The 27,654-nt window shown below is 42.0% G+C and overlaps 1 protein-coding gene across 2 annotated transcripts in view; it reads left to right on the top strand.

The window, feature by feature from the left end:
* LOC131078616 (putative tRNA pseudouridine synthase) overlaps window positions 1-27,654 on the top strand; it is a 240,509-nt gene that overhangs the window by 71,653 nt on the left and 141,202 nt on the right. For both annotated transcript variants that reach the window (XM_058016358.2, XM_058016360.2), the window contains exons 3-5: window positions 1,017-1,129; window positions 2,177-2,325; window positions 4,091-4,235. In XM_058016358.2, coding sequence (XP_057872341.2) covers window positions 1,017-1,129; window positions 2,177-2,325; window positions 4,091-4,235 — 407 coding nt within the window. The remainder of the gene's footprint in view (window positions 1-1,016; window positions 1,130-2,176; window positions 2,326-4,090; window positions 4,236-27,654) is intronic.

Genomic DNA, 27,654 nt, shown 5'->3' with positions numbered 1-27,654 from the left:
ATAGCCTACAGGTCTCCAGAATAGGCCAATGGACCACTGAATGCACATCATTGAGAAGGGGACATTACAAAAGTTATGTGGGGACAATCATGAGTCAAGCGTTATTAGATTATATGTTGCAATGCAATGGTAAGCATAGGTAGGCAAGCATAAAATGAAAAAGAAAAGAGATAGAGAAGTTTGCGAGATTAGGATGTGCTGCTTTTTATGAATAATTATTGTGATATACATAAAATAGATGCGTTGAGTACAAATCTGAAGTGTTATGATTTTTGTGTGTAATGGTTTTTGCTATCTGTGAAGTAACTATGGACCCACTTTAAACTTTTTATAAGGAACGAATGGTTACTAGTGCCTAATGTAGTCTTGTGTGTTATTGTTAAGTAAAGATGAACCCTATCTGGTTCACATATCATCAGTTAATCAATTTTCGTTTCAACACCAAACAGAGTCTTGCCCACTTCTATCATGTTGTATACATCCTTTATTTTCTGATGCTTCTGAATGCGTTTGTTATGAGCTATAGCCACATACTATTTTTTCAGTATGTTGTTTAAATGTTGCCCCGAATGGCTGCTTGGAGCAGGTTTTGAGCTTTGTTAACTGATTCACAAAGTTTGAGTATTCTGATAACTGCATCAGTGACATTAATAGTTTATTGTTATGCCTGGTAATGATCATGATTTGAGATAGATTGCTTTTATGAGGATATGCCTTCTCTTATTAATTCAAAATTCTATTGTGGACTTTGGCTTATGCACTCCATGACACTATGCAAGGATTGAATCTTTTAGTTTTTCTTGTCCTAGAATAACCTTTATTCGCATGCGTTTTCTCCATTTGTAATATTGATGTTTTCCTTATTAATAACTCTTTATTAATCTATGGAAGCAATTATTTCTAAATGGTTTTCATTTAATCTATGTAAAGAAGAATTTGAATAGTTTAATAGATATCTCTGTAAAGTTTATTTTGCCAAAAGGGATATGCTGATGGCATGCTGATGTTAAATGTAGCAATCGAGGGTGAATTGGAGAGAGCTATTCTCAAGGCAGGAGGAATGCTTGAAAGTAACTATGGAAACCTACATAAAATAGGATGGAGGAGGAGCAGCCGGACAGACAAGGGGGTGAGAATTTTCAGTTAATGAGAAAAAAATATTATGATTTTATTATTATATATGGCAAATATCATCTGTAATAACATTTTCCTGCTACCATAATGTTAGTGTCAAATTTTTTCTAAACCAAATATTTGATGATGAGGGTTTTGTTTGCACTCCCCTGAATTACTTTCATTAGTTATTTACATTTTCATGGTTTCCATTTCTTGTCGGTTTGCACTGATTTCACCTCTAGCATAACTTGGTGGTCATAATACAGTTTCTGCTTCTGATTTTGACTATGCCATAATATCTATGACCACTCCGGCATCCACAATTCTCTCTTCAAATGTGAATACCCCCAAGGAAAGTTCAATTGCTCATTTGCTTTTATGTTTTGCAAAATTATGTTATCTTCAGCCATGCATGTGTACATGCACTGGAGTGGCTATAAACATAATCACCAGTTAATTTTTTTGAACAGCTCTGGATTTTCTTCACTTAATTTTGTTCCAAAAAACCTTTAACTTCACATTGCTTGTTTGATATTTATTTAATAAATGACAGTCTTCTGCAAAGCACTTATTAATACCTCTCTGATGACACAGTTACCTTGCTAGAGTTAAACTCAATATTTTAATTGTCTTTCTTTGTGCCACTAAATGGCCTTTTCTTTCACATTTTCTATTTGATATTAATGTTATGTATGGCTGATATTGTGTAAAGCATTTATTATTATCATTCTAATGATATGAGTCAACTAAGACAAATCTTTATTAGTTGTGTGTGTTTCTATGTTATTGCCATAATTCTTCATGTCTATAATTTCATCATTTAGTTTTTCTTTTATGCTAGGAAGAAAAAGGAATAGATAGAAGCTAGAACAATATTTCTTGCATTGGATATTCTGGATAAAAGCAAAAGAAGGAAACGGGAAGTCACAAGATAGAGGCAGCATTAAGAGGGGATGTATAATAGTTGTTGCATTGACCAGGGTAACTACAGTTGAATTTTAGCATTCACATGATTTTTGCTTGTTTTAACTGCAGCACTTATTATGTGCATAGCTGTCAGGTACATTCTCTAGCTACTGTGATAACACTCAAGATGGAGGTCCCTGATGGTGCATGGGTAGATGACCCAGATGGTACAGCACTTGCAGAGATTATTAATCAATATCTACCATACGATGTACGGGTTTTCAGCATTTTGCCAATAAACAAGTATGAATGCCACCTGTCCATTTAGGATCATGTTTAGTAGAGTAAAACACATATATAATGAAGAATAACACATTGCATCAATTCCAATATATAAACAGATGTTTATAGTGTATAACTACATGTAACAGCCTGTTAATTAGCAAATTTAAAACCTAGCCCTTCTTATATAGCTTCTTCTCAATCTATAATAATTGATAAGATGGTAGACATAAGTAACTTGCTATATTAATGCTATTGGTCATTTTCTACTAAAGCATATCATTTTTTTAATGAAAGTGTCATTTATATTAACCATATAAAGTTTATAAAAATACACTATATCACAAAAAATGGTGGGTGGAAAAAGTGACACCCAATAGTCCATGCAAGGTGGGGCTTTACACAACCTACCATTTTACAAATGAGAACTTTATGAATATGATTTTTACCATCAAATGATTAAAGGTGCTTGTGTGCTAAGTGGGTCCCCTTTCCTTGAAATTATTACCAATGTCCATGAAGAAGCAGAATGACTACTCATGGAGGTCATTTTCCGATGACTTAAAAACATATATGGGTTAAATCTGACAAACATTAAAATTCTAATTAAAATGCCTTTGATAGCCTTCAAAGTCTAACACATGTTTATATGATTAGGTTGTACTTGGGTTTATTCCATATCGGTTAGAATTGCAAGATAAGGGTGACTTATAACGCATTACATGCTGCAAAAGTTCTGCCAATGGGGAAAGAAACTAGAGAGTGAAAAGCCCAAAAGGGTGATTACATTCACCTTTTCTGACCTTCTAAGGAATGCTTATAGGTCTTTGTGTGCTAAGTGGGTCTCTTTGCCTTATAATAATTATTAACATGCATGAAGGTTTTAAACTCTAGTAGAGTAAATGATTATTCTTAGAGGTTATCTTGAGATAACTCAATAAAACAAGTGCCAAATCTGGCAAAAAATAAATTCTAATTGAATTTCTTGCAAAAGCTGTCAATGCTTATTGGGATGTATTTGGGTTAATCCTGTATTGTTTAGAATTGCATGATAAGGGTGACTAATATCGTAATAAGGGATTACATGTTCCAAAAGCTTTTCCAATAGGGAAAGAGGCTAGAGGGTGAAAAAATCAAAGCAGTGATTACATTCACTTTTCCTCCTCCCAACTAACAAATTGTTAGAGGTGCTTGTGTGCTATGTGAGTTCTCTTTGCCTGTAATTATTACCATCAAACCTGATGATATAAGATGTCATTTGTGAGTATGAATACTCATGGAAGTCATCTTGAGATGATTTAAAAACACACCTGGGTCAAATCCCCCAAAATTGAAAGTTCTAGAAAAGAACCAGTCCATTTAAAACTTCAGGAAAACTATTATCTTCATATATTGAGATTGTGAACATATAGAGTCTAGACCACATGCTAGAGTTAAATAATACATTTTCTCAATCTATACAGCACTGGTTGATAGTCAAATGCACATTTTTAATATCTGATTTCAGCTTATCTTGCTTTCAATAACTAGAAAAATTATTCTGTAGAGTACAAACCATTTGATTGAGGATTTGATAGTCATTTATGATATATCAGTGCTACATAAAAGATCATATCATTGATCAGTGGCTATCTTTGCATAGGTGCTGCATAGAGTATGAGGGATTGTAATGTACTGATATCCATGAATATATCCTGATCTATATGTTATTTAATATGTTTTGGGTTTGCTTTTAGGTGGAATCAGAAGTTTAATGATCTGACTCTGATATACATCTATATTGTAGGGGCTTTGATGCAAGAATAGACTGCACTAGCCGAAAATATATGTACCTTCTTCCAGCTGAAGTTATTGGAATTGAAAATAACTGCAGCCCAGAAGAAATAGAACGACATGTCAGAGAATTCAGAGACATATTGCAGATATTTAAGGTAGTTACATTTTGAGTATGTTGAGATGTTTGATTCATTTGAAGATTTGTCTTTTCTTGTGACTCTGACTAAATGAATCAACTTCCATGTTTTAGAAGCAATCACGTAGGACATTTCTGGGCTCAACTTATTGCTTCTTTATTTTTGTTAGGAAAATTGAGGGTTGTAATGTTATTACATTCAAGAAGTTGGATTACTCAGAGTCAAAAGAAGCCATTAAATGACAACTATTAACCAAAAGAAAAATCTCGAATTAAGATGACATCATCAAGAAACAACACATCAAGCAAGGCATAATGCAACCATCTGCACATGACTGTTATCTCTATTAAAGTCCTCAAGCACATCAATATAAATTCCAAAGGTAATTAACAGATGAGTGTCATTATACAACTTTGATCCAATATTGTACTCCTAAACTAATTAAGAGCTCAGAGGTAGTCAAGAACAGACACACTTTTCTCTTGTAGATTCCTATGATATTAGTAATATAGAAGTTAGAACTATCGACAATATTGTGTAATCTCCAAGACAAAAAGTTCTTTGGCATGAAGTCAAAAGCCTCAAAGTCCAAACAAGACAATTTACTTTGGAAGATCAATAAAAAGAGAGTAATTGTGATTAATAGTCTAGAAGCATCTTTTGAAGCTTTCATGTTCCTTCACTCTAAGATTGCTATGCTTCAACTCCTTGAAAACAACCTATCTAAATTTGTGGCAAGCATGTTCCCAATCACTGTAGTGACATAGTCATGCTATTTATGAATGTAGTAATATTTGTCTTCAACATTTTAAATAATTTTATACTGAGAAAAACAAGTGAGTCCACACCATATTTAAGAAAGCCTAAATTCTCTAATGTACAACTTCAAAACAAGAGTCCTACTCCTAATTATAGAAGCAAATATCTGGGAAATCACAAGTAATTGTGGCTCTGACTGGTTGGCACTTCAATTTGAATCTGATTGCCAAGTTTTTTACAGACTTGGGCATGGGAAAATTGCAATTTTATTAGAGATTACAATCTAGCTTGAAATTAGAAAACAACTTTTGATCTTTGTTTTGCCAATAAAGTGTAATTCAATGCATTGCAGAAATAATAGACATGACAGAATACAACATGACAGAATATAAAGAAACTCAGATCTTCATTGATTCATAATAATGTCAGTACAATGACAATGACCATACTAACTCTGTCTCCATGACCAAGGACTCGCTAATATATAAAGGTGACCGGTCAGTTACCTAGTGTCAACTGTCGACGACCGACGGGTTAACTGCCGTCATTAACTCTAATTACATTAAATGTCTTATTGCTTAATTACCCGACAACATCATCCCCCCCAAAAAGAAATGTCGTCTCCGGACGACAGACAACAAAATGGGAATGATATGCCTACAACACATAACAACTACGAACCCCACAAAATTACAACTACACACAGACTACTGAGGGGGTAAGGGAGGCGTCCGTAATGGTGGAGGGGCTGGGGCTGCTACTGCCAACTGCTCCCGAAGCTGTACCACCTGGTCGGTCCGGTATCAGAGGTCCTGCTCAGCCTGCAACTGCCGCTCCCGAGAACTCCTCACTCGAAACACTGCCTCCATCAATTCCTGATGCTTCGCCTCCAACTCGGCTGCCAGGGTAGCAACTCTCGATTCTGTTGAGGCTCTCTCATTTGACTGCACTGCCAACTCTGCCTTCACGACACTCAATTCTCCTCTCACGGTGGCAAGGATCTCATTTGTACTCCTAGCATGGGTGCGCTGCTGCTCTAACTCTGTCTCCAATGCAGGGATGCAAGTGGCCAACTCCTCCTGAGCCCTATCCGCCCTGAGCTGAGTCTCTCGAAGCTCGAGATACCTATCTCGTATAGCCTGCTCAATCCATCTGACCACAGACTGTGTCTGACTCCCTCCGGCCACCTCCTGGCTCTGCCACTCTGCTCGCATCTCTGGAAGATCAAGCGTCGGCCATCCATGCTGCTCAAAACACTGCTGAAATGCCACTGCTACTCCAGATGTAGCAAACACAAGGAGTCTCCGCAAAGTGAGCTATCCGACAGACTCCTCTACTGTCGAGGCAACCAGTAACTGAACCTCCTCCTCCATCCTGGCTAAGAACTGCACCATGGCAATAGGTCTCCCCTCTCCAATCCGTCCAACCTGATGCTGCTGCTGCGGTGATACCGTCCCCTCCTCCACCAGCGGTGTCTTTCTATCGCCTTGCTTTCTAGTGCCACTGTCGAAGTCGATAACCCCTGGAGGTGAAGGAATTCAAGGGTAGGAAGGTGTGGGTGGTGCCTGCCTGCGTGGGGATGAAGGTAGAGCCGCATATCTATCTAGCCATGAATTGACATCGTCCCCCGCCCTCCTCTCCTCGATTGTCCTCTGGGCCTCCTCTGTCCTAGGTTCCGTCAGGATGACGAGCATGCGTACTGGTGCATTCGCTGGTGTCGTCATCTTGGCTGTGACTGGCGATGGTTGGACTGGTGGAGGCCGAGGATGCATCTGACCAAACCCAGGTATGGGGATGGTAGAGATGGTACCCACTGTGACTCTAGATGATGCCAATGGTCCTCCCTCCTCAGACCTCTTCCCTTCGGATCCAGGATGCGACTCCATTCTTTTATAGTCAAGTTGTCCCTACACATTTCTTTTAATAGCTGGGTTCTTCTTTCCTCGGACAACTTTGTTACCTTTTTGTCAATCTTTTTATCCTTGTCAGGAATGCCAAATACTCTCTCAAAATCATCAGAGTTAAATGAAACAATGATGTCAGTGTGCTAGAAATTGAATGACGATGTGCGAAGTTCAGGATCATATGTTTTAATCATTTGTCGTAGGCAGGGTTCGAATTCCTTAATATTAAAAATGGGCATCTGAATAGCATCATGGACCCTAGCTTTTGTTAATTCAATTTTTACCTCAATATTTGACGGGCTCGTGGCATTTTCCCACCATTGCCTGCACACCGTTCCAGCCAAACCCTCGAATAGAATTGTATCTGTGGTGACTTGCGTAACTCTTCCCTTTCCTGTATCTTGTGCAATTGCTTTGCCCTTGTCTTGGTCGCCCATTGCTACAGCAGGTTTCTTTCTGGCTTCCTTCTTGGTTTGCTCTTCTCTTTCTTGCAATTTCTTCCTCCAGTCTAGCTTTTTCAATCCCCTAGGTTCAATCGCCATTAATCAAAATAAAATAAAAATTCCTTGTCTGGGGTTCGATTTGTAACTGTTTCGAGCCTTAACTGTCTTTCTTTTTGTACGGATTTGCCTTGCTAATGTGGTATGACTGATTTGATTGTACGACTATCACCCGACAATTTTCTAATTGGCAAGTAGCTGATTTGTCCGTACGGACGTCTTTATAACCCGACAATTTTCTAACTTGGCAATTTCCTGAGTATTCATGCCATATAAAACACTTAATGACAAAAAAATAACTTTAACTTTTTTCTGTATGTCCCTTTTTTCTTTTTTTTTTAAAACTCAATTCCGTACGTCCGTACGGCCTTTTCCGTACGACTGTACGGTTTTTTTTTTTTTTTTTAAATTTTTAAAATATAATTTTAAAAAAATTTCGTACCGTACGGCCGTATGAACCCACTGTACTGTTATTTCCATACGACAACATTTTTATATTTTTCAATTTTTTTAATTTTCCGTTTTTTCTTCCTACGGACCTACTGTACGGGGTCGTACGGACCTATCGTACGGTCATTTCCATACAACCGCACTTACCTGTCCACTTAGGCGGACCTCGTCTCTTGCCTCCGTTGGTGATAGATTTTCAACTTGGAGCCATTTACAGCATCAGGCACCTCCATCCTGTCCATCGTCCACAGCTTGATGACTCCGTTCACGCCAACTTCACGAATCTTAAAGGGACCTAGCCATTTTACCCTGAACTTGCCTGGCTTAATTTCATTTCGACCATTAAACTTCAATACCAATTGCCTCGGGGTGAACTGCATCCTTCTTAAATGTTTGTCGTGCCAGGCTTTCCGTCGTTGCTGAGCTGTCTCCGTCGCCCACTGTGCCATCGTCCGTCTTTCATCCAACTTATTCAGGGCGTATAGTCTCTCCTGGAGGCTTTCCATGTCACCTAACCTGTTGTCAATGGCAATTCTGAGACTTGGCACCATGAATTCCACTGGCACCACAGCCTCCTGGCCGTATATTAATTGGAATGGTGTCTGCCCAGTGGTTACCTTGTAAGTTGTTCGGTACGCCTAAAGTACCGACGGTACACGCTCCTCCCAGTCTTCCTTTTCAACCCCGTAGGACTTATAAATTACTGACACCATGATTTTGTTGGTCGCCTTAGCCTGGCCATTTGCCCGAGGATAGTACGGACTTGATAGAGAATGGAAAATTTTGAATTCGGTTGTCAACAGCCGGATAATGTGGTTTACAAAGTGCCCTCCTCTATCACTTGTCAACTGTATAGGTATTCCGTACCGGGTGATAATCTGTTCATAAATGAATCTCGCCGTACTAACGGCGGAGTTGTCTGCCAAGGCCCTTGCTTCGACTCATTTGGTCAAGTATTCAGTCGCCACGACAATTTATCTACATCGTCGGGCCCGGCTTGGTTTCAACGGACCAATGAAGTCTAACCCCCATCTTTCGAACAACTCTTGAGCATTCGATGGGTTGAGTGGCATAAAATCCCTCTTTAACGGTCGTCCAACGCTTTGACATGTATCACAACTTGTCACCTATTCTCTGGCGTCATTATGCACTGTCGGCCACCATAAGCCTGCTAGTAAGACTTTCCTTGCCGTCGTGTCCGGTCCCATGTGTCCTCCTGTGACCCCTTCATGTGCTTCTCTTAGGACTCCTGGGATTTCCTCTTCCAAGATGCATCGTCGTAGGATCTGGTCAGGTCCCATTTTGTAGAGAAGGCCATTTATAAGTTGGAATGTTCTGCTTCTTAGTACAAGTTTTCGTCTTTCGCCTGACGACATTTGCTTAGGAAATTTTGAAGTTGACAGGTATTCGCCCACTCTCGTGTATCAGGCAGGAAGGACGGCAATGCGGAAGAGATGGGCGTTCGAAAAATCCTCGTTAACACCTTCGGCCGGCTCTCCAGACTTGATCCGTGATAGCTGGTCGGCGATGACATGGCTCTTGCCAGGTCTGACAATGATGTTGAATGTAAATTCTTGTAAAAGCAACAGCCATCGGCTAATCCGCCCCTGGATGATTGGCTTGTTCACCAGGTACATCAACGCTTGGTGATCCACATAAAATGTGAATGGTGTCGCCAATAGGTAATGTCGGAATTTCTGGACAGAGTATACCATCCCAGGGCTTCTCTCTTCGTCGTGCTGTAATTCTTCTCTGCTTTTGACAAGAGTCGGCTTGCAAAATACATTGGGTGGTCCAGCCCGTGGCTGCCAACCTGCGCCAATGTGGCCCCTATGGCAAAGTTGGATGCATCGACATGTACATGGAACTCTTTGTCCCAGTCTGGATATGTCAGGATTGGTGCACCTACCAACCGTGACTTTAACTCTTGGAAAGCCTCTTCTTGGGCCGTCCCCCAGATGTACGGCTCCCCCCTTCGTGTCAGCATATCAAGTGGGTATGATACTTGGGCAAAGTTCTTAATAAACCGCCTATAATACCCAATGTGTCCAAGAAATGACTTGACGCCAGTGACATCGTCGGGTGCCTCCATCTCCACAATGACCCGTACCTTGTCAGGGTCAATCTTCAGTCCGGCCTTGCAGACAATGTGCCCTAGCAACTTGCCTTGAGGCACCATAAATCTGCATTTCTTGGGATTTAGGGCGAGGCGGGCTCGTCGACATCTTTCCATGCATTCGCCAAGTGCGACGAGATGTGCCTCTTCCGTGCTGCAAATGGACCAGTCGTCCAAGAATGCTTTGAAGTTTCCTACGGACATTTTGTCGAAAATATGGAGGATTATCCATTGGAAGGTAGCTGGCGCGTTGCACAACCCGAATGGCATTCGGTTGTATGCATAGACGCCATCTTCTACGACATAGGTGGTCTTCAATTTGTCCTCCTCTGCAATGGAAATTTGATTATATCCGGAGAATCCATCCATAAATGAATAAATTTCATGGCCCGCTACTTCCTCGAGGATGGTGTCTGTGAATGGTATGGGAAATGGATCTTTAATTGTGACATCATTCAAACACCTAAAGTCTACACAGATTCTTATCTGATCGGCCTCCTTTTTCAAGGATATCACAATGGGTGATACCCATTCGCTGGTCTGGATTCCTGCTTCGAGCATGCGGTCAATTTCGTCATTTACCCTAGCGGCATAATTTTTGTTCATCCTGTATGGCCGCTTCCGTACAGGCACGGCTCCGGGAACTAGAGGGATCCGGTGTACACAAAGTTCTTGTGGTACCCCTTTGAGGTCTTTATACGTCCAGGCGAACACATCCTTGTACTCTGTGAACATTTTGAACGCTGCCATCTTCAAGACCGGATTCCAGTCGTCGCTGACTAGAATATTTTTTTGTTCTGAAGTTTCTCCAAGGTTTGTAATTTTAAGTGCGGATTCCTCGTACCTTATGGGCTTACTCTTGTCAAACTGGTGCGCTGGTGCGTCATCCACAGGGGCATCCCCTTCCTTGTATTGTCCGTACTCTGGCGGGAACTCGTTCTCGTCAGGTTCTTCTTCGATCTCCAGCACATTGCACCCGTACAATAATTCATAGTCTTCCATTTGCCAATGGAAGAGCCCTCTCAAAGAATCCGTCTCGTCCTCAGAACAGGCTTGAATTCCTAAGATGCCTTCGTCATTTGGTTCCCTACCATCCTTCCCTTCGTCCGTACCGTCGTCCCCGTCGGACTCTAACTTTGATGCCAACTCTTCACTGACCAGTTGGGTATTGAGGTCAATGATATATCTTCTGCCGGCCTTTTCCATGGACAAGGTGTTCTTTTTCCAATTGTGGTTTGCTTTTGCCGCCACCTGCCAGCCTTTGCCAAGGATGGCATCATATCCCTTCTTCTTCAATGGAACGACCACAAAGATCAAGACGAATGGCTGTGTTTCGATCGTCACTGGCTGCACCATGAGTGTGCCAAGTGGCTTGATGCCGTGTTGGTTTGCTCCGAATAATTTATTGGTGGACGGCCAGAGAGTAGGTTTGCCCAATTTTTTCCATGTTTCCTCTGGCAAGACATTTACTCCCGACCCGCCGTCGACAATGGTGTCAGTCAAGATGGTGCCTAGTATACCCATTTCCACCACTGCTGGGTGTCTACCATTGTTGATCGTCAGGGCTAATGGGTCTGCTGCCGTCTCGCCAAGGTTGTCCCTTCCATGTGTTGGTCGGCCGACTAGGGTTATCAGTACGGATTGTAGAAGTGCCATCCGCAAGTGTGGCATACTTTCTAGGAGATCCTTCATTTTGACGGGTATCTCGACCTGTAGCAGTTGGTTTATAATATTTGTTTTTGCTTCAGAGTGAGAAGTACCTGCAAGCCTGTGTGCGTCCTTGTTCGTCGACATCTCCTTCTCCAGTTCCGCTCGTGCCTCCAGTGCCTTTCGTTTTTCCGTACGATGATCTGGGTAAGTGGCTGCTTTCGTCTTGGATCTTGTTATGGCGAGCACATCCTCCGTTTCTACATTCAACAAATTCACTCCAGATTTCAGACAGTTGCCATCGTCATGGTCCCCCGGACCGCACCACTTGCAAAGTTTTTGTGGCACTTCCTTCGCCGTACAGTCCCTGGCAAAATGCCCCCATCGGTTGCAAGCTCGACATTGTATCATCGGCCGTCCTTTAGCGTCATATTGGATTCAGCTTCTATTATTAGTATTATTATTATTGCCTCTTCCTCCTCGCCTGTTGTTCCGATAGCCGCCAGACGACGCGTTGTTGATCGCAGGCTGGGACGTGCCGGCTGGCGCAGACGGTTTCGTAAAGAGAACCTGTTGGTTACGGGTCCTCATATTGTACAGACACTCCTTGGTAAGGTGTTCGACAATCTGACAAATATCACAAAATGCTTTCTTCGGACAAGACCCCTTGGTGTGTCCGTCGTTGCGGCAGTCCGTGCACCATAAATCCCCTTCGTCGGCTTTGCTTGTGTTTCCTTTGGTCGCCTTCATATCTCTCGTCATTCGCTCCATATCTTTCTGGAGAGCCCGTACCTTCCGATTAGACTTGTCATCACTGCTACTGCTTTTGTCAGAAGAGGAATCGTCGTCTGACAAGGATTTATTTTTCTTTTTCTTGGACGTCTTCTGCTCGCTTTCTAAATGCATTGCCCTATTATAGGCGTCGATATATGAAGAGGGAGGTACGATCTTCATTTTCCGTCTAAGAGACGTCTTCAGACATTCCACGAACCACCGTTTTTTCAGTCCGTCTGTGGGCTGGTTCTCCATTTTTCCTAGCAGCTCTTTGAGCCGCCGGCTGTAGGTTCGAACCGTCTCGTTCTTCCTCTGTTTCGTGCCGTAAATTTCGGCTACGATCTCATTATCGTCTCTTAGGAGATGAAACTCCGCTTGAAATTCCTTCATCAAGTCAGGCCATGTGCTAATTTTAGCCTTCTCCGTATCGGAGAACCAGTCAATGGCCACGCCCCTTAGGGTTGCGGGAAACTTGTTACCCACTCGTCTTGATCGGTAACACCATTCGCTCCCCAAATTGTTTCACAAGTGCGACAGTGGCGGACAGGGTCTTCTTTCTCGTCCCCATGGAACTTTGGAAGTTTTTGTTTTTGCGCCATGCCTTGTCTTTTTACTACTGGTGGCTGCTGTCCTACTCCGGATGGGTTAGATCCTGTAAGAGGTGCTTGACCACCGTGCCCCGGTGTCCCTCCGACACTCCTGGTAGCCCCGGTGTCTTCTCCCTCCCTTGCCTCCTCCCCACTACGTGGAGTTTTCCTAGCCTCTGGTGTGCGTGACAAGTCCCTCAAGTCCCTCAATTGAGTTTTAGTACACTCTATCCTGCGGTGGGTTTCCGCAAGTAACTCCTCCCGACTCCGTGGGTGGCCGTCGGCCTCACCGTCCCCTTCGGAGCGTTCCTCCTCCCTTCGCTTATACCTCTGTCGCCTTTCCGCTTGCTGTTCAAGGATCAAGGCACGTTGGGCTACTGCACATTCATCTATATACTCTTGCTTATTTTTGTCTTTATTCAATGTATTGGGCATTAATTCCCATACGGCTTTATATATAACAACGACATATAAAAAGTAGAACACTTTTATTCATTCATCCTGTGGGATACAAGTCTATGTCAACAATATGACATAATTATTACAATGAGTGTTCTTTATTCCACCCCGTATGTCTCAAGGTTCAAGTGTCCCGTCGCATGCCATCTTGTTGCGCTTCCCAACGACGGTTGTTTTCTTCATACTGTAGGAGGATTTGTTGGCGTCGTTCTTCGCAAGCAATTTCCTCCAGGCGAGCCCGCTGTGCGAGTGAAGCCTGTGTGAGCAATCGGGGGAGGTGGTTCATTGACTGATTCACCGCAGGGCTAACTTCCAGTGCGGTCCACACGACACTTGTTGGAATTTCCGCCTCCGTGGCCTCTCTTCGGACGTAGGTTTCGATGGCCACCTAAAGCAGGATTGAAAATTCCCTCGTTGTAGTATCTTCTCCGTCGTAGAGCTCTGTTCGTGCGTTGTCCACCTCAAGGTTAATCTTGCTCGCGGGTAGGCCCATCGTGTCCGTACGCCATCCGCTCGTTTTCCCGAGTCTGTCTAGGCAACGACGCCAAATGTTTTGCCAATAAAGTGTAATTCAATGCATTGCAGAAATAATAGACATGACAGAATACAACATGACAGAATATAAAGAAACTCAGATCTTCATTGATTCATAATAATGTCAGTACAATGACAATGACCATACTAACTTTGTCTCCATGACCAAGGACTCGCTAATATATAAAGGTGACCGGTCAATTACCCGGTGTCAACTGTCGACAACCGACGAGTTAACTGCCGTCATTAACTCTAATTACATTAAATGTCTTATTGCTTAATTACCCGACAACAATCTTTGCTTTTAAGAATTTCTGAACATTTAAAAACATTCTGCTTTTTCGTGATTGATTGAAAAAATCTTTATCTTTTAGTCAATAAAGAACCCATGTGTGGTGGTAGATGTATTTTTTTATATTCGTTGTATCTTACACATGTTTTTCACCTAACTAGGTTTCTTTATATCCTTAGTAAGTTTAATGCAATGGACGAGACAAGGGCTCTAAAGCAATTTAGGCTGCATCGCCTCTAAGTTTAGTGGCTTTGACATACACAATAACTCAAACTCAACAATAACTCGATAAGTCCAATGTTTTCAAAATCTTGAACTTAAGATATATACAAGAAAAACTCCATAAATTTTTCAAACACTAAAAACCACATAAATTTGTAAAATATTCTTCAGAATCATGCGTATTACTAAATTAGAGAATATATTATTGAATTCTTTCATATGCAGATAAAAATGGAGCTCACTATGTATCATACATCAAAAAACGAGTTCAATACAATAATAATATCAATTTCAAGATTCAATTTAAATAAAAATTATAAATATAATTTTAGATAAATTTCTTTTATGACTAAATGCTCTTTAATGGTTGTGTGGTCATGGGTGTGCTCAAATTGGATGGTAGTGATGTCAATTGTTGAGGAGCAATATCTCCTCAATTAGGAGCCTTGGGGATTAGAACATTATGTGAGTGTAGTGAACCCATTGTTGGTGGCTTGTCTTTTGTCTCATATTGTTGGGACTTAATAGTTCAAGCAATTTTTGGCCATTCAGCATGTTTGGCAATTTTGACAATTTTTCATGTTTTTCTTTTACAAATTTAAATGCTTAGAGTTTTTTTTTTGTACATTGCAATTTTTCACTATGTAATCCCAAGTTTTGGCAAGTACTCGCCAAAAAACCTTGTCAGTTTTTGTTAGAAAACTGTACTTGCAAACTCTTGAGTTAAACCTACAAATACTCGTATGGTAAAAAAATTTGGTGAGTACTCTAAGGCTTTGCCAACTATGGAATCAAGTTCATTTATATGTTTTGAGGAATTATTTGAGTTAGGCCAGGGAAGACTAATTTATAGATGAGTTATAGCTTGGGAATTCTTAGACTTGGACTTCTTATTTGGTCATGGAATACAAATGAGCAATCAAAACAAACCATTCCTGGATAAATTTGTTCATGTATTTAATGTCCCTTTTTGGTCCATTCCAACATCCTTGGAAACCTCCAACTTTCTTGGGGAACACCAACATTATGGGGAAGGTATTTTGATAGTGATGGGGTGTTCCTAAGCCTAGAGTAGTATAAGGTATTTTCTGTATGCAAATATGCACTCAAAGTATTGATGGTGGCTCAAAATTCCTATTTTGGGCTATTTTATTATTTTTCAGAATTTTGGTAGTTGTGCGAAAAGTAATTAAATTAAGTTGTCTAAGCTTATACGATTTACTTAATTAACTAGATTATAAAGCAACTTTTCAGGTTTAAAATAAAAAGTTAAATTAATAAATTTTCTTGGCGGAAAAGAAAAAATGATTTTGTTTGAAAAAAGCAATGAAAAAACAAAAGTGCTTTTTCGGAAAGCAATGAAAAAGCAACGAAAAAGGTATAAAAAGAGGTGAATGAGGAGGAAAAACATTCTTGACAGTTAATTCAAAAAATACCAGTTTGGAGAGATTGAACTTGATTTAGTCTACAATCAAAGGACAAAAACCCTTCTGGCAATCAGTTTTGTTGATGAAAACCCACCTAGTTGATTGACTGATTTCACCCAAAGATCACCATTGAGTTGAACAATTTGTGCCCTTGTTGTTTGTGTGAATTTTTGTTGAAAGTTAAAAGATTTGTGAAGAAATTGAGCTCGATTGCCATACATTTGCAGGTTCAGGGAGTTGAAGGTAATATACATATTGAAGTTTGGAAGCAAAAATAAATTCGTAAGAAGAATTATTTCTTGTGTTGGATATGTTGATTTTTATGCCTATCATACCAGCTACTACCTCCATTTGAATTTCTATGCAATAAAATTGCTGGCTGGTACCCTACAAATGATGCCTCAGATCTATTTAAAATATTATTATAAAATACAAATCAGGGGCAGTCACCATAACTGGAAACATTACTATCAGCTCATTTTATAAGGACACAATGGTTTTGATGGGAGTTTATTGAAGTTTTCATAGATTCTATGTTGACTACCAGTTGTTCCCAATTTATTGCTGGCTGTATGCTTAAGGATGATGGCTGTTTGCCACGTACGGTAAACGATTAGATGCAGAAAGTAAATGCACAGAACATAATGGACATATATTAAATAACCAATCTTTGTATTAATTCAACAGTCCATGTACATCAAGTGCTTATAACATTACATCTGATACGACTATTATGATGCCACTTCGAAGGAAAGGTACGCAATATATAATACCCGAAGGGGTGCGACCAACCGTTGCGTCCAATTGCCCTTCGGGACGACTAACTAACTGACCGCCATAACTCATTATTACTGACAACATAAACATAATATGACAACATGACATAATGATTATTTCCGGCAACATCATCCCCCCCAAGAAAAGAAGTCGTCTCCGGACGACTCAATACAAAAATAGAGATGACATTAAACAAAACCAAGGTAGAGAACTGCTGACACTAGTCGAGCCTAGAACCCCTACACCTGCTGTGTCCTCGCCTGAAAACCCTTGTCTGCTACCATCCGATGCTGAAGTGCCTCTTTGACATCACAGTTCTCCTGTGCCTAAACCAAACTTGTCTGCAAAACACGCTTTTCAGTCTCAGCCTCCACCAACTGCTACTCAAATGATATTGTCTTCCCTAGCCAATTTGTCCTCGATAGCCACCCGTGTTGCCCTCTCGGCATCCAATTCCTGGGTACGCTGAGCTATGTCTCACGCTAGTACTGCCTCCAACCTGGTGGTCAACTCCTCCCGAGCCCTCTCTGCATCCACCAAGGCAACCTCACGTCCAGCTGAGACATACTCCAAGTTCCTCAAGCGTACCATTCCTACTTGGAGGTGGCCACAACCCTCTGGCACAAAGGCTAGGAGGCACCTCAAATCCTCCATCACACTCCCCAAAGGCTGCTAACTGAACTGAATAACTCTCTAGTGTCATACAATTGCGCGGACCCACAATGCCTTCCCTCAAACTCTGTTTGTTCCCAACCTCCAAATCCGTCTCCCTCTACGGCTTATGGCTTCCCCGCCAATGCTTAGCTGTAGGCTTCTTTCTCACAGTATGGGACAACCCAACACTTACCGTGCCTTCTCTGATGCCCTTCGCCCAACTCTAACAAGTGTATTGTAGCTCAAAAATAAACTGGGGGTTTGGGGGCAACACCCCCAGCAGGGTATGGGGCAGCGCCCCAGCAGGGTCGAGGGGCAGTGCCCCCGTGGGGTCTGGGGCAGCGCCCCTCGCGGGGTCCGGGGGCAGCGCATCATTTCTGTGATATTTACAATCTTCAGAACCACATGGAAGTCCATGGCGTGCATCATTTCTGTGATATTTTATGATATCAAAACCCTTCTTCTCCACTCTAACATTTTCAGTGTCCTGGCTCCAGAAGTCATCGAATAATTTTTCAATCTGGTCGTCGTCGTTTTTTTTTTGTTTCCTCTGTAATGTCTTCGATGGCACCCCGACCATACAACCTCCCCGTACGGTCAACAACCTCCTTACCGTACAAACACACCTCCAACGTACGAACAACTTCCCGTGCGGTCGATATCCCTCCACCATAGGGCTGTGTTTGTTTGTGCGGTGTACTTGGCGTGCGGGTGTGAAATCTCCTTCCTCTGCGTTGTTTCCTTCTTTATTTATTTTCCTCTGTTCGCCTCTTCGATTGTGCGGGTTAAAATAGCCACTGCACGGTGACCCCGCGGTGGACACACGGTGCCACCGTACGGTGGGCACACGGTACCACCGCACGATGGACCCCGTGGTGCCACCGCACGGTGGCCCCGCGGTGCCACTGCACAGTGGATGCGTGGCCCCACCGTACATTGCACTTTGCCTTTTTTTTTTTGCAAGTCGTACAGTCACCTGGCGTACGAGTTTTTTTTGCTCGTATGGTCATCGTACGGATCGTACGATTATTTATTATTTTATTTTTTTCAACCGTACGGTCAACTGTCGTACGGACCTGTACAACCGTACGGTTTTTTTTCTTAAAATTTCCTAATTTAGTTGTCTAGAGAGTCGTCGGCTCAGGTCTCGTCTCTGGGATCGCCCTTCATCCTTCGCGGTTTTCCTCGCCCAAGAGTCTCCCGCATTGGTCCCGTGCCTCTCAAGTCGCCTGCCCGGCCTCTCGAGTCCCCTTCCATCCCCTCGGGTCCCCCTCCGGCCTCTCGGGTCCCCCTCCGGCCTCTCGGGTGTCCTTCCGGCCTCTCGGGTCCCCTGCGCGCTTCGCGTGGTAGGGTTTCAATTTGGATCCATTGGTGGCAAGTCTATTTTCAATGGCCATCCGAAGACCTGGAACCACAAATTCTACAGGGACCACAGTCTCCTTCCCGTACATAAGAAGAAGAATAATAATAAAGATTTTGAAAGCCGCGGCCTTCCACACAGGGTTCCAATCGTTGTTGACACAATTGATCTTCAGATTATCTACATCACTGAGGTTTGGGGCGTCTCCCTTCCAATATTCTATGTATTCTGGCAGGTACACCTCCTCTGTTACTTGCTTTGGTTCCTCTACTTCGAGCCTGTAGCTCTGGAACATTTCATAATCCTCCATCTGCCAATGGAAGAGCCTATTCAATGACCCTGTCTCATCCTCAGAGCACTCTCCTAGTTTGAGAATCCCTTCGTCGTTGGGCTCCCTGCAGCCTCGTCCTTCATTTCTCAAGTTGCCTTCTCCTTCACCCTTCGATTTCGAAGATGATGCCAGTTCCTCACTAACTAACTGTGTCCCGAGGTCTATGATAAACTTCCTTCCTCCATTCTTCGTAGACAGAGTGTTCTTCTTCCAGTTGTGGGTGGCCCTGGCTGCCACCAGCCACCCTCTCCCTAAGATTGCATCATACCCTTTTTTCTTTAGTGCGATTACCACGAAGTCCAGTATGAAGGGTTGCGTCCCGATGGTAACTTGTTGGCCCATCAGTGTCCCGATGGGTTTGATTCCATGCTGATCTGCTCCGCCAGGTTTCTTCTGGAAGAACATTCACTCCTGATCCACCATCGACGATGGTATCGGTTAGAATGGTGCCAAGGATACCCATCTCTACAATGGCCAGGTTCCTTCCAGTGTTAACTGCCAGCAGCATGGGGTCTATTGCAGACCCCCCAGGAACATCTGTGCGGTGGTTGGTATTGGTGCGTGGTTGGGAGAGATTATTCAGCAACGCCGTTCGTAATTGAGGCATCGTTTGGAGGAGGTCGTGTACCTTCATAGGCATCTCCAGTTTTAATTTTAAAATTTGATTTAGTATAGCATCCTCCGCCTCCGGTTGGCTAGAAGTACTCGCCGTACCCTTCGCCTTCGCCCTTTCTTGTATCTCTTTCTCAATTTCTTCCCGTGCTTCCCATGCCCTTCGCTTCTCCATCTCCGGGTCTGGGCACATTGCATGTCTGGCTTGGGCACGGGTTAGGGCCAACACTTCCTCTTCTTTGGTTTCCTCGACATTGGGCAAGTTGACGCCGGACTTCGGGCAGGTGGCGTCTTCGTGGTCTCTCGGTCCGCACCATTTGCACAAATATTATGTGGCCTCTCCCTTCGGGCAGTCTCGGGCGAAGTGCCCCCATTGGCTGCACGCTTTGCATTGTACCATCGGTCGACCTTTGGAGTCGTATTGGATCTGGCTCCTTGTGTTGTTATTGTTGTTTTGTCCTCCCCACCGGTTATCTCGGTAGCCTCCCGAGGTTGCATTGTTGTTTGCTTGTTTGCCCGTACCCGCTGGTGCGGACGTTGTGGCCTGTTCCGTGAACAACACCTGGTTCATTTGCGTATTCCGGGTTTTCATGTTGTATGGGCACTCCTTGGTGGAGTGTCCCATCACTTGGCAAATCTCGCAGAATGCTTTCTTCGGGCAAGTACCCTTTGTATGCCCCTCCTCTTTGCACTCAGTGCACTATATGTCCCCTTCGGTCCGACCGGTGCTTTTCATTGTTTTGAATTCCCTCCTCATTCGCTCCATGTCTTTCTGGAGCGCTTGCAGCCGTTTGCCAGCCTCGCTGTCGCTGCTGCTTTCCTGTGACGAGTCATCCTCCTCGGACAAGCTATCCTCCTTCTTCTTTTTCTTCGATGTTTTGGTCTCGCTCTCGAGATCCATCGCTCTATTGTATGCGTCTTCGTACGATGTAGGTGGAACGATTTTCATCTTCTTTCGGAGGGAATGCTTTAGTCCCTCCACGAACCATCGCTTTTTCAACCCATCTGTTGGTTGACTCTCCATTTTTCCCAATAGTTCCTTCAGCCGCCGACTATAGGCTCGGATAGTCTCGTTCTTGTTCTTCTTTGTTCCATAGATCTCGGTGACTATTTCATCGTCATCTCTCAGGAGGCAGAACTCTATCCCAAACTCCTTCTTCAGGTCGGGCCATGTGCCGACTTTGGCCTTGTCCATGTCTGAGTACCAGTCTATGGCCACTCCCCTTAAAGTTGCTGGGAACTGTGTTACCCATTCGTTTTGGTCGGTAACACTGTTCGCTGACCATATGGTTTCGCACGTTTGACAATGGCGGACGGGATCTTCCTTCCCGTCGCCATTGAACTTCGACAGTTTCTGTTTACTCCCCATCGATGGGGGTCGTCTTCCTGGAGGTGGCTGTGGTTGTGTCTGTGCCCCTGTGCCGCTCCCTCCGGTCCCTCTTGTGCCGGTGGTGTGTCCTGCGTGGGTGACTGGAGGTACGGTGTTTTGCCTGCCGAGTGTGGCACCTACCGTACGGTTATCCTCCCCTTCGTTGTCACCCACGCCCCCTCCTGGCTCCCTTTGGTTATCCTCACTTTGTGGTGTAAGGGATAAGTTTTTGAACCGATCCCGGGTCTCTTTGACTAGATCTCTCCTTAACCTTGTTTCCTCCAGAAACTCTTCGTGGCTCCGCACCCTACGGTGTTCTAGCGACGCGTAGAAATTTCCGTCGGCTTCTGCACCCTCCGTGACACCTCCTTGGTTCCCCTCGGGCCACCCTTCGGCAGGTCGTCCTTCGGCAAGTTGCCTCAGCCTCCGTCTACGTTCTACTTGCTGCTCCAGAATCAAGGCTCTCTGCACGTCCTCCCACTTGTCCGTTTCTACTTTTTTATTTCTATCTTTATTTAATATATTGGGCATAAATCACTTCTGTACATAGCAGCACACGCCATGTACAAAAAAAAAAACTTTTATTATTTTTCCTTTCGGGCACAATTTATCTCAAAATTGTGCCGGGATTATTACAGGGTTCAATTTCCCCTTCGCCTCTTGCCATCATGCTCTGCGTCCCACGACAATTGTTCCGTTTGCGCATCGTCGGCCTCTGGGTTAATCTCACCGACAGGTAAGCCCATCGTGTCTGTGCGCCATCCGCGTTTTCCATTCCCGAGTAGTCTAGGCAACGGCGCCAAATGTTTGCCACGTACGGTAAACGATTAGATGCAGAAAGTAAATGCACAGAACATAATGGACATATATTAAATAACTAGTCTCTGTATTAATTCAACAGTCCATGTACATCAAGTGCTTATAACATTACATCTGATACGACTATTATGATGCCACTTCGAAGGAAAGGTACACAATATATAATACCCGAAGGGGTGTGACCAACCGTCGCGTCCAATTGCCCTTCGGGACAACTAACTAACTGACCGCCGTAACTCATTATTACTGACGACAACATAAACATAATATGACAACATAACATAATGATTATTCCCGGCAACAATGGCGTCTGGTGATTAGAAGCATTTTGTATGCTGAATGGTGGAAGAATTAAATCCTTTTTTGTTTTCTCTTTTATCTTTGGTCTCTTTACACTCTGTTGTTGCTTGCTGTCTGCCTCAATTTTATGTCTACCTGCTGGTCACCACACCTGAAGAAGAGAATAATATACCATGAAAAGAGCTGGCATGAGGGTCTAGAGTAAAAGCGCTGCCTGCATTAGGGTATTAGTGACCTTATTTTCCAGCCACAGCATAGTTTCAAGATATTTCAACTGCCTATGTGTGATGCAGCTTTCTGGGATAGATTTGGAGGATTTACCAAAGTGTAGCAGTCATACCAGCAATCTTCAGTGACATCCACCTTTAGTTCAATGTATGGTCTGGCAGCTTTGAGGTTAGAAGTGTTTCAAATTGGTCTGTGATATTTCTTTCCAGCAAGGATGTAAATGAATTGTATATGATTTGAGTACTTTGCTCCGAGTTTAATTTTCTTGTAGTTGAAGACTATTTGTTCATGGAAGGAAATTACAACATTAACTTAGTGCAGCAGTCTGCCTCAGTTTAGGTAGATTAGTCTTCATTCAAGTATTATATTTCATGGAACTTTTCATCAAACACTTGCACAATACACAAAGTCAAACAGTTATTATTTCACATCAGTTATCAGCTGGCATTTCATCAAGCAATTGGCAGAATACACAAAAGATTAGCATAGTACATCACAATGTAGCTAGAACCATCATGTTGATTTTTTTTGGGATGAGGGTTTGAAAGTATACCCAGAGTCACCTTGCTCATAGGAAAGGAACATTTTTTGGTGTTTTATTGGTTCAGTTACTGCTGAGTACAAAAACCAAAGACCCAAAACATGTACAACCTAAAACTTATCTTTAATTATTTAGGCACTGTAATCTTGACACTCTGTACTACCCCTATGCTCTTGATCCTTTTATGACCAGGGATTAAATCTGAAAGCTTTTAAAGGTGCCTAAGTGAAGATCTGATTTTTGGACTTGTTTCTTATCCAAAATGTGAAATGTTCTCCTAGGTTGTATCATGACTCAAACACAATTCCTGTTTGTATGGGATTAGTTTTTAAAATATGTAAAGAGTCCAGCTCAAGTATTTCCACAAGAGACACTGGTGGCTCTTATGTTGCTATTAAGTGGGATTTGGGCACATTTGACACTTGTATTCATGAACAGAATCTGGATTTGACTTATATTTAGAGACAATTCTGTGCTCAAATATATATATTTTTCGGGTTACAAGAACAGTCCTTCAAGATTGGGGAATTTTTGAAATATATTTTAAGTTGATGGGTTAAGGCTTCTGATTAATCGACAGCTAGGGTTTCTAAGCTGTACTGTCTCAAACTTTACCTCATTCTTAGTTCTCCTATCAAAGGAACACACCATTTTTCCAATATCAAAAACCTTTCTAAGTTTCTTGTAATTGCTTCTAGTTGAACTTCTGTTCTTCTAGCCAGAATGGTCATTTTAGTTTGGTCCTAAAGTCCTTACTCCTTCCTTCAATTTAAGATTTTTGAACCAAGTTTTGAGATGTAAAAGTTTAAAGTTTGGCCATGGACTTTAGAACTTGAATTTTTTCTATGTACTTTTCAATAGTTATGTTTTGGATAAGTGTATGAGCTCAACTTTTTAGGTCTGTTTTGATTCCACTCTTTTTTTTGGGTTAGGGTATTAAATTTTTTTCTGAATTTCTCTTCATGGTATTAAGAAGTTCACCTCTCCTCATGTATGAGGTGCCTCATCCTTGTATTGTAGGGGGGTCAAGAATACTCTGCATCTGGAAGGCTGATTTGAAATTTTAGTGCATAGAGTGTAATTAAGTAATTGGACTATAAAACTATATGAAAAACAATCCAAGGGAAGACAACAAATCTCTATCTAGTTATTTTCCTCTGCTAAGAAAACTTCATTATATACATCAAAGTGATGTGACTTGGACTCGGTTTGGACTAGACCAGCATGACTCGACTCACGACTCGGCAAAAAAACCTGGCAAAGTGAAAAAACCAAGAAATTTAGAGATTATTAAGGATTAAAAACTTGTTTCATGCACCTTTTATTAAATAAACCTTAAAGACACAGTAACATCATCAAATAGAAGCTAATTTGATCATATACAAGTATACATCGATCACATAAGTATAAAAACAAATTGTAGCTGAAGGAAATAACACACTTACATATATAAATATTGTCAAATGTATACAAAACTCATGGAATATGAAATCCATGACATCAAAAGTTCCAAACAAATATCAAAACAATAACTAGAAGTCTATGGCTTAGAGGAGCTTGCACCTTCCTATGAAGGCGTCTAAGGTAGGACCTAGATGATATAGCAGCCATAATATTTTTTACACTATGAATATGCAGAGATTTGAAACAAGGGATATGTATTATGTAGACTTTTATGATCATGATTCATCATTGGCCTATTACTTTCTTAGACTTATAGTTTGATGGAGGTTTGGGGGCAACACCTAAATGGGGTTAAGGGTAGCACCCCTTGTGGGGGTATGAGGGTGAGAGAGATAGAGAGTCAGGTCTAGATCTTGGGGGAGAGAGGGGAGAGTGAGATACAGAGAGATAGAGAGAGGGGATAGAGGAAGAGTGATAGGGAGAGAGATAGGCCGAGTTTAGGGATAAAGTGAGTGAGAGAATGTTGAGAGGACCTTGTTGATTATTGAAATTTGATTGTTTGAAAATTTATAAGATCTTCTAAAACCTAGAGTTTGCATTATAACTCCTAGAGATCTAAAACCACTCTTAGACATCCAGACAATTTATACATGACATATAAGATTTATACTTAAATGTTATATTTCATGTATATATTGTGATGAAGAGAATGAGACTGACTTGAAGACGAAGATGGCAAGTTAAATGTTATATTTCATGTATATTTTGGGGCATGTCTTAAACCAAAAAAGCATTGAAATTTTGAGACTTAAATTTTTTTTTTTTAGTTTAGTCGAGTCTAGGTGATGGGACTCGTCCATACTCGTCGAGTCTAGTGAGTCCATTAGATTCTGCGAGTCTGTCCTAGACTTGGTCAAGTCTGAGTCCGAGTCCTTAGGACTCGCGACCAAAGAAACGGGACTCGGACTCTGCTCGGACTCAGCAAGGCCGACTCGGACTCGGACTCGAGACTCAGTGTCAGACTCGGCTCCAAACTCGGCTGGACTCGGGAAAGTGAAAAACTCAAGAATTTTAGAGATTTTTAAAGATTTAAAACTTGTTTCAGACACCCTTTATTGAATACACCTTAAAGACACAAAAACATCATCAAACTCGGCTCATTTGATTACATACACAAGTATACATCAATCACATAAGCATAAACGCAAATTGTAGCTGAAGAAAGTAACAAACATAGATATATAAATATTGTCAAATGTATACAATATTACAAAACTCATGGAATAAAAAATCCATGTCATCATATGATGATCATCAAATGTTTCATACAAATACCAAAGGTAAATAGCAAATACTAAATACAACTACAAGTGTACAAGCCTATGGCTCAGAGGGCCGTGCACCATCTCGCCCTGGCCCCCTGCGAAGGCGTTTAAAGTAGGTCCTGGATGATTCAGCAGCCATAGTCACTCCCCGTGACACCATGCCATGCTCACCAACATCAGGAATAGCTGTGTCATGCTCGCCAACATCAGGAACAGCTGTGTCACTTTGAGTCTTAGTATTTCCTATCTCTGCTCGTGCTCTCTGCTCCTCCTATGCCATTGTTACAGCCTCAACCTCTATATCTACCTGGTCAATCCAATCAATGTCATCATCACTAAATACAGCTGTAGGAGTCCCAGGAGCTGTCTGATTCTCATTGGCCCACTCTGCTTCAAGATCAACCTCATCTAGAATGATAGGAGACATGTCAACTACTGCATTCTTTCTCATTCTCAGGCGGAGGTTGTAGTGAACAAATACGAGATCATTCATCTTCTCCATAGATAATCTATTGCGCCTCTTGGAGTGTATGTGCTCAAACATATTCCAATTGCGCTCACAACCTGATGTGCTGCATGGTTGGCTCAAGATGCGAATGGCCAACTTCTGAATATTTGGTGTCTCTGGGCCAAAAAAGTTCCACCAATGATCGGAGTTTGAAATGAGAAAAAATAAATAAAATCAATCTCATGAACTCATTTAACAAGTTACAATATAGTATTGAATAAAACTAAAATTAAGCCTTACAATTTATTTTTACCTGGCATCATAGTTGTCCTATCGTCTTTGGCGATAGGACGAGAGAAGGTCTCCCCTTGTGCATCTGAGAACATCTGTAGCTCTCGAAAAAGGTCTATCTGAGAAGTACCAGTAGGTCCCATCTTCTCCATGATTGCATATAGCCCATTAAGGACCTCCACATCAGCCTTGAAAGAAGGGATAAAACGGAATGCCGGATTTAGATAATAGGCTGCCGCATGGATGGGCCTATGAAGCTGATGATGCCATCTCCTATCAATGATCTCCCAAATGGGACCATACTTGCTCTCATCTGCTCCATAGACGAATCTGATGGCCTCCTTCGCCCTATCCATGCCCTCATATATATAGCCCATTGCGGGCTTATCTCCATCCGCAACTCGCAACAAAACCACCAAGGGCTTAACAAACTGCAAAATTGAAAATATTGTGTAATTTAGAAAATGAGCAAATAAGAGAATACATATAATAAGTTATAAAACATGAAGTTAAATTGTAGAATTTATAAAAAAATTACCTTCACTATCTCATCACAAGGGACCCAAAAGCCTTGCTCATCAAAAATGCAGTCTGCCATATCTATCCCTGCGGGGATGGTAGCATAGAATGAGGAAGACCACTCCTCACCAACAATCATACGTCTCAAGGCAGACTTAGACCTAAGCATGGATTGCAATGTGAGGAAGTTTGTGGCAAATCTTTTGATTCCTGGATGATGCAACTCTTTCTGCTCTGTGTATTGTCTCATAAGAGCCAACACCCATGAATGATTATATACAAATTTGCAGACATTTCTTGCCCTTTCTACACATTTCTTGACCCATGGGATTTTTCCAATATCCTCCAACATGAGGTCAATGCAATGAGCAGCACATGGAGTCCAAACTATAGATGGGTGCCTCTCCATCAATAGTCTACCTGCAGCAACATAATTTGTTGCATTGTAAATTGTAATTAATGGAGGTACAAAGTACAAACTACAAGATAGTAATTAATTTGCAAACAAAATTAGTTTGTAATCAAAAGTTTACTCGCAACAACATAATTTGCTGCATTGTCGGTCACCACCTATACCACGTTCTCCTCACCCACATCTTCAATCACCTCCTCTATTTGCTCACATACGTAGGTGGCATTCTTGCAATGGGCGGAGGCATCAATGGACTTGATGAAAACGGTGCCCCCTGAAATAAAAAAATAAAGCTAGGTCAATGATTATTCAATAAACCATTAGATAAAAAATAAAAAATTAAAGACTATATGAAACTAAAATTAATCAATCACCT

Source organism: Cryptomeria japonica, chromosome 3 (genome assembly GCF_030272615.1).
Source record: "Cryptomeria japonica chromosome 3, Sugi_1.0, whole genome shotgun sequence".
Classification (NCBI taxonomy): domain Eukaryota; kingdom Viridiplantae; phylum Streptophyta; class Pinopsida; order Cupressales; family Cupressaceae; genus Cryptomeria; species Cryptomeria japonica.
Note: the sequence above shows the minus strand (reverse complement) of the source record. Positions and strands in the feature narration are given on the sequence as shown.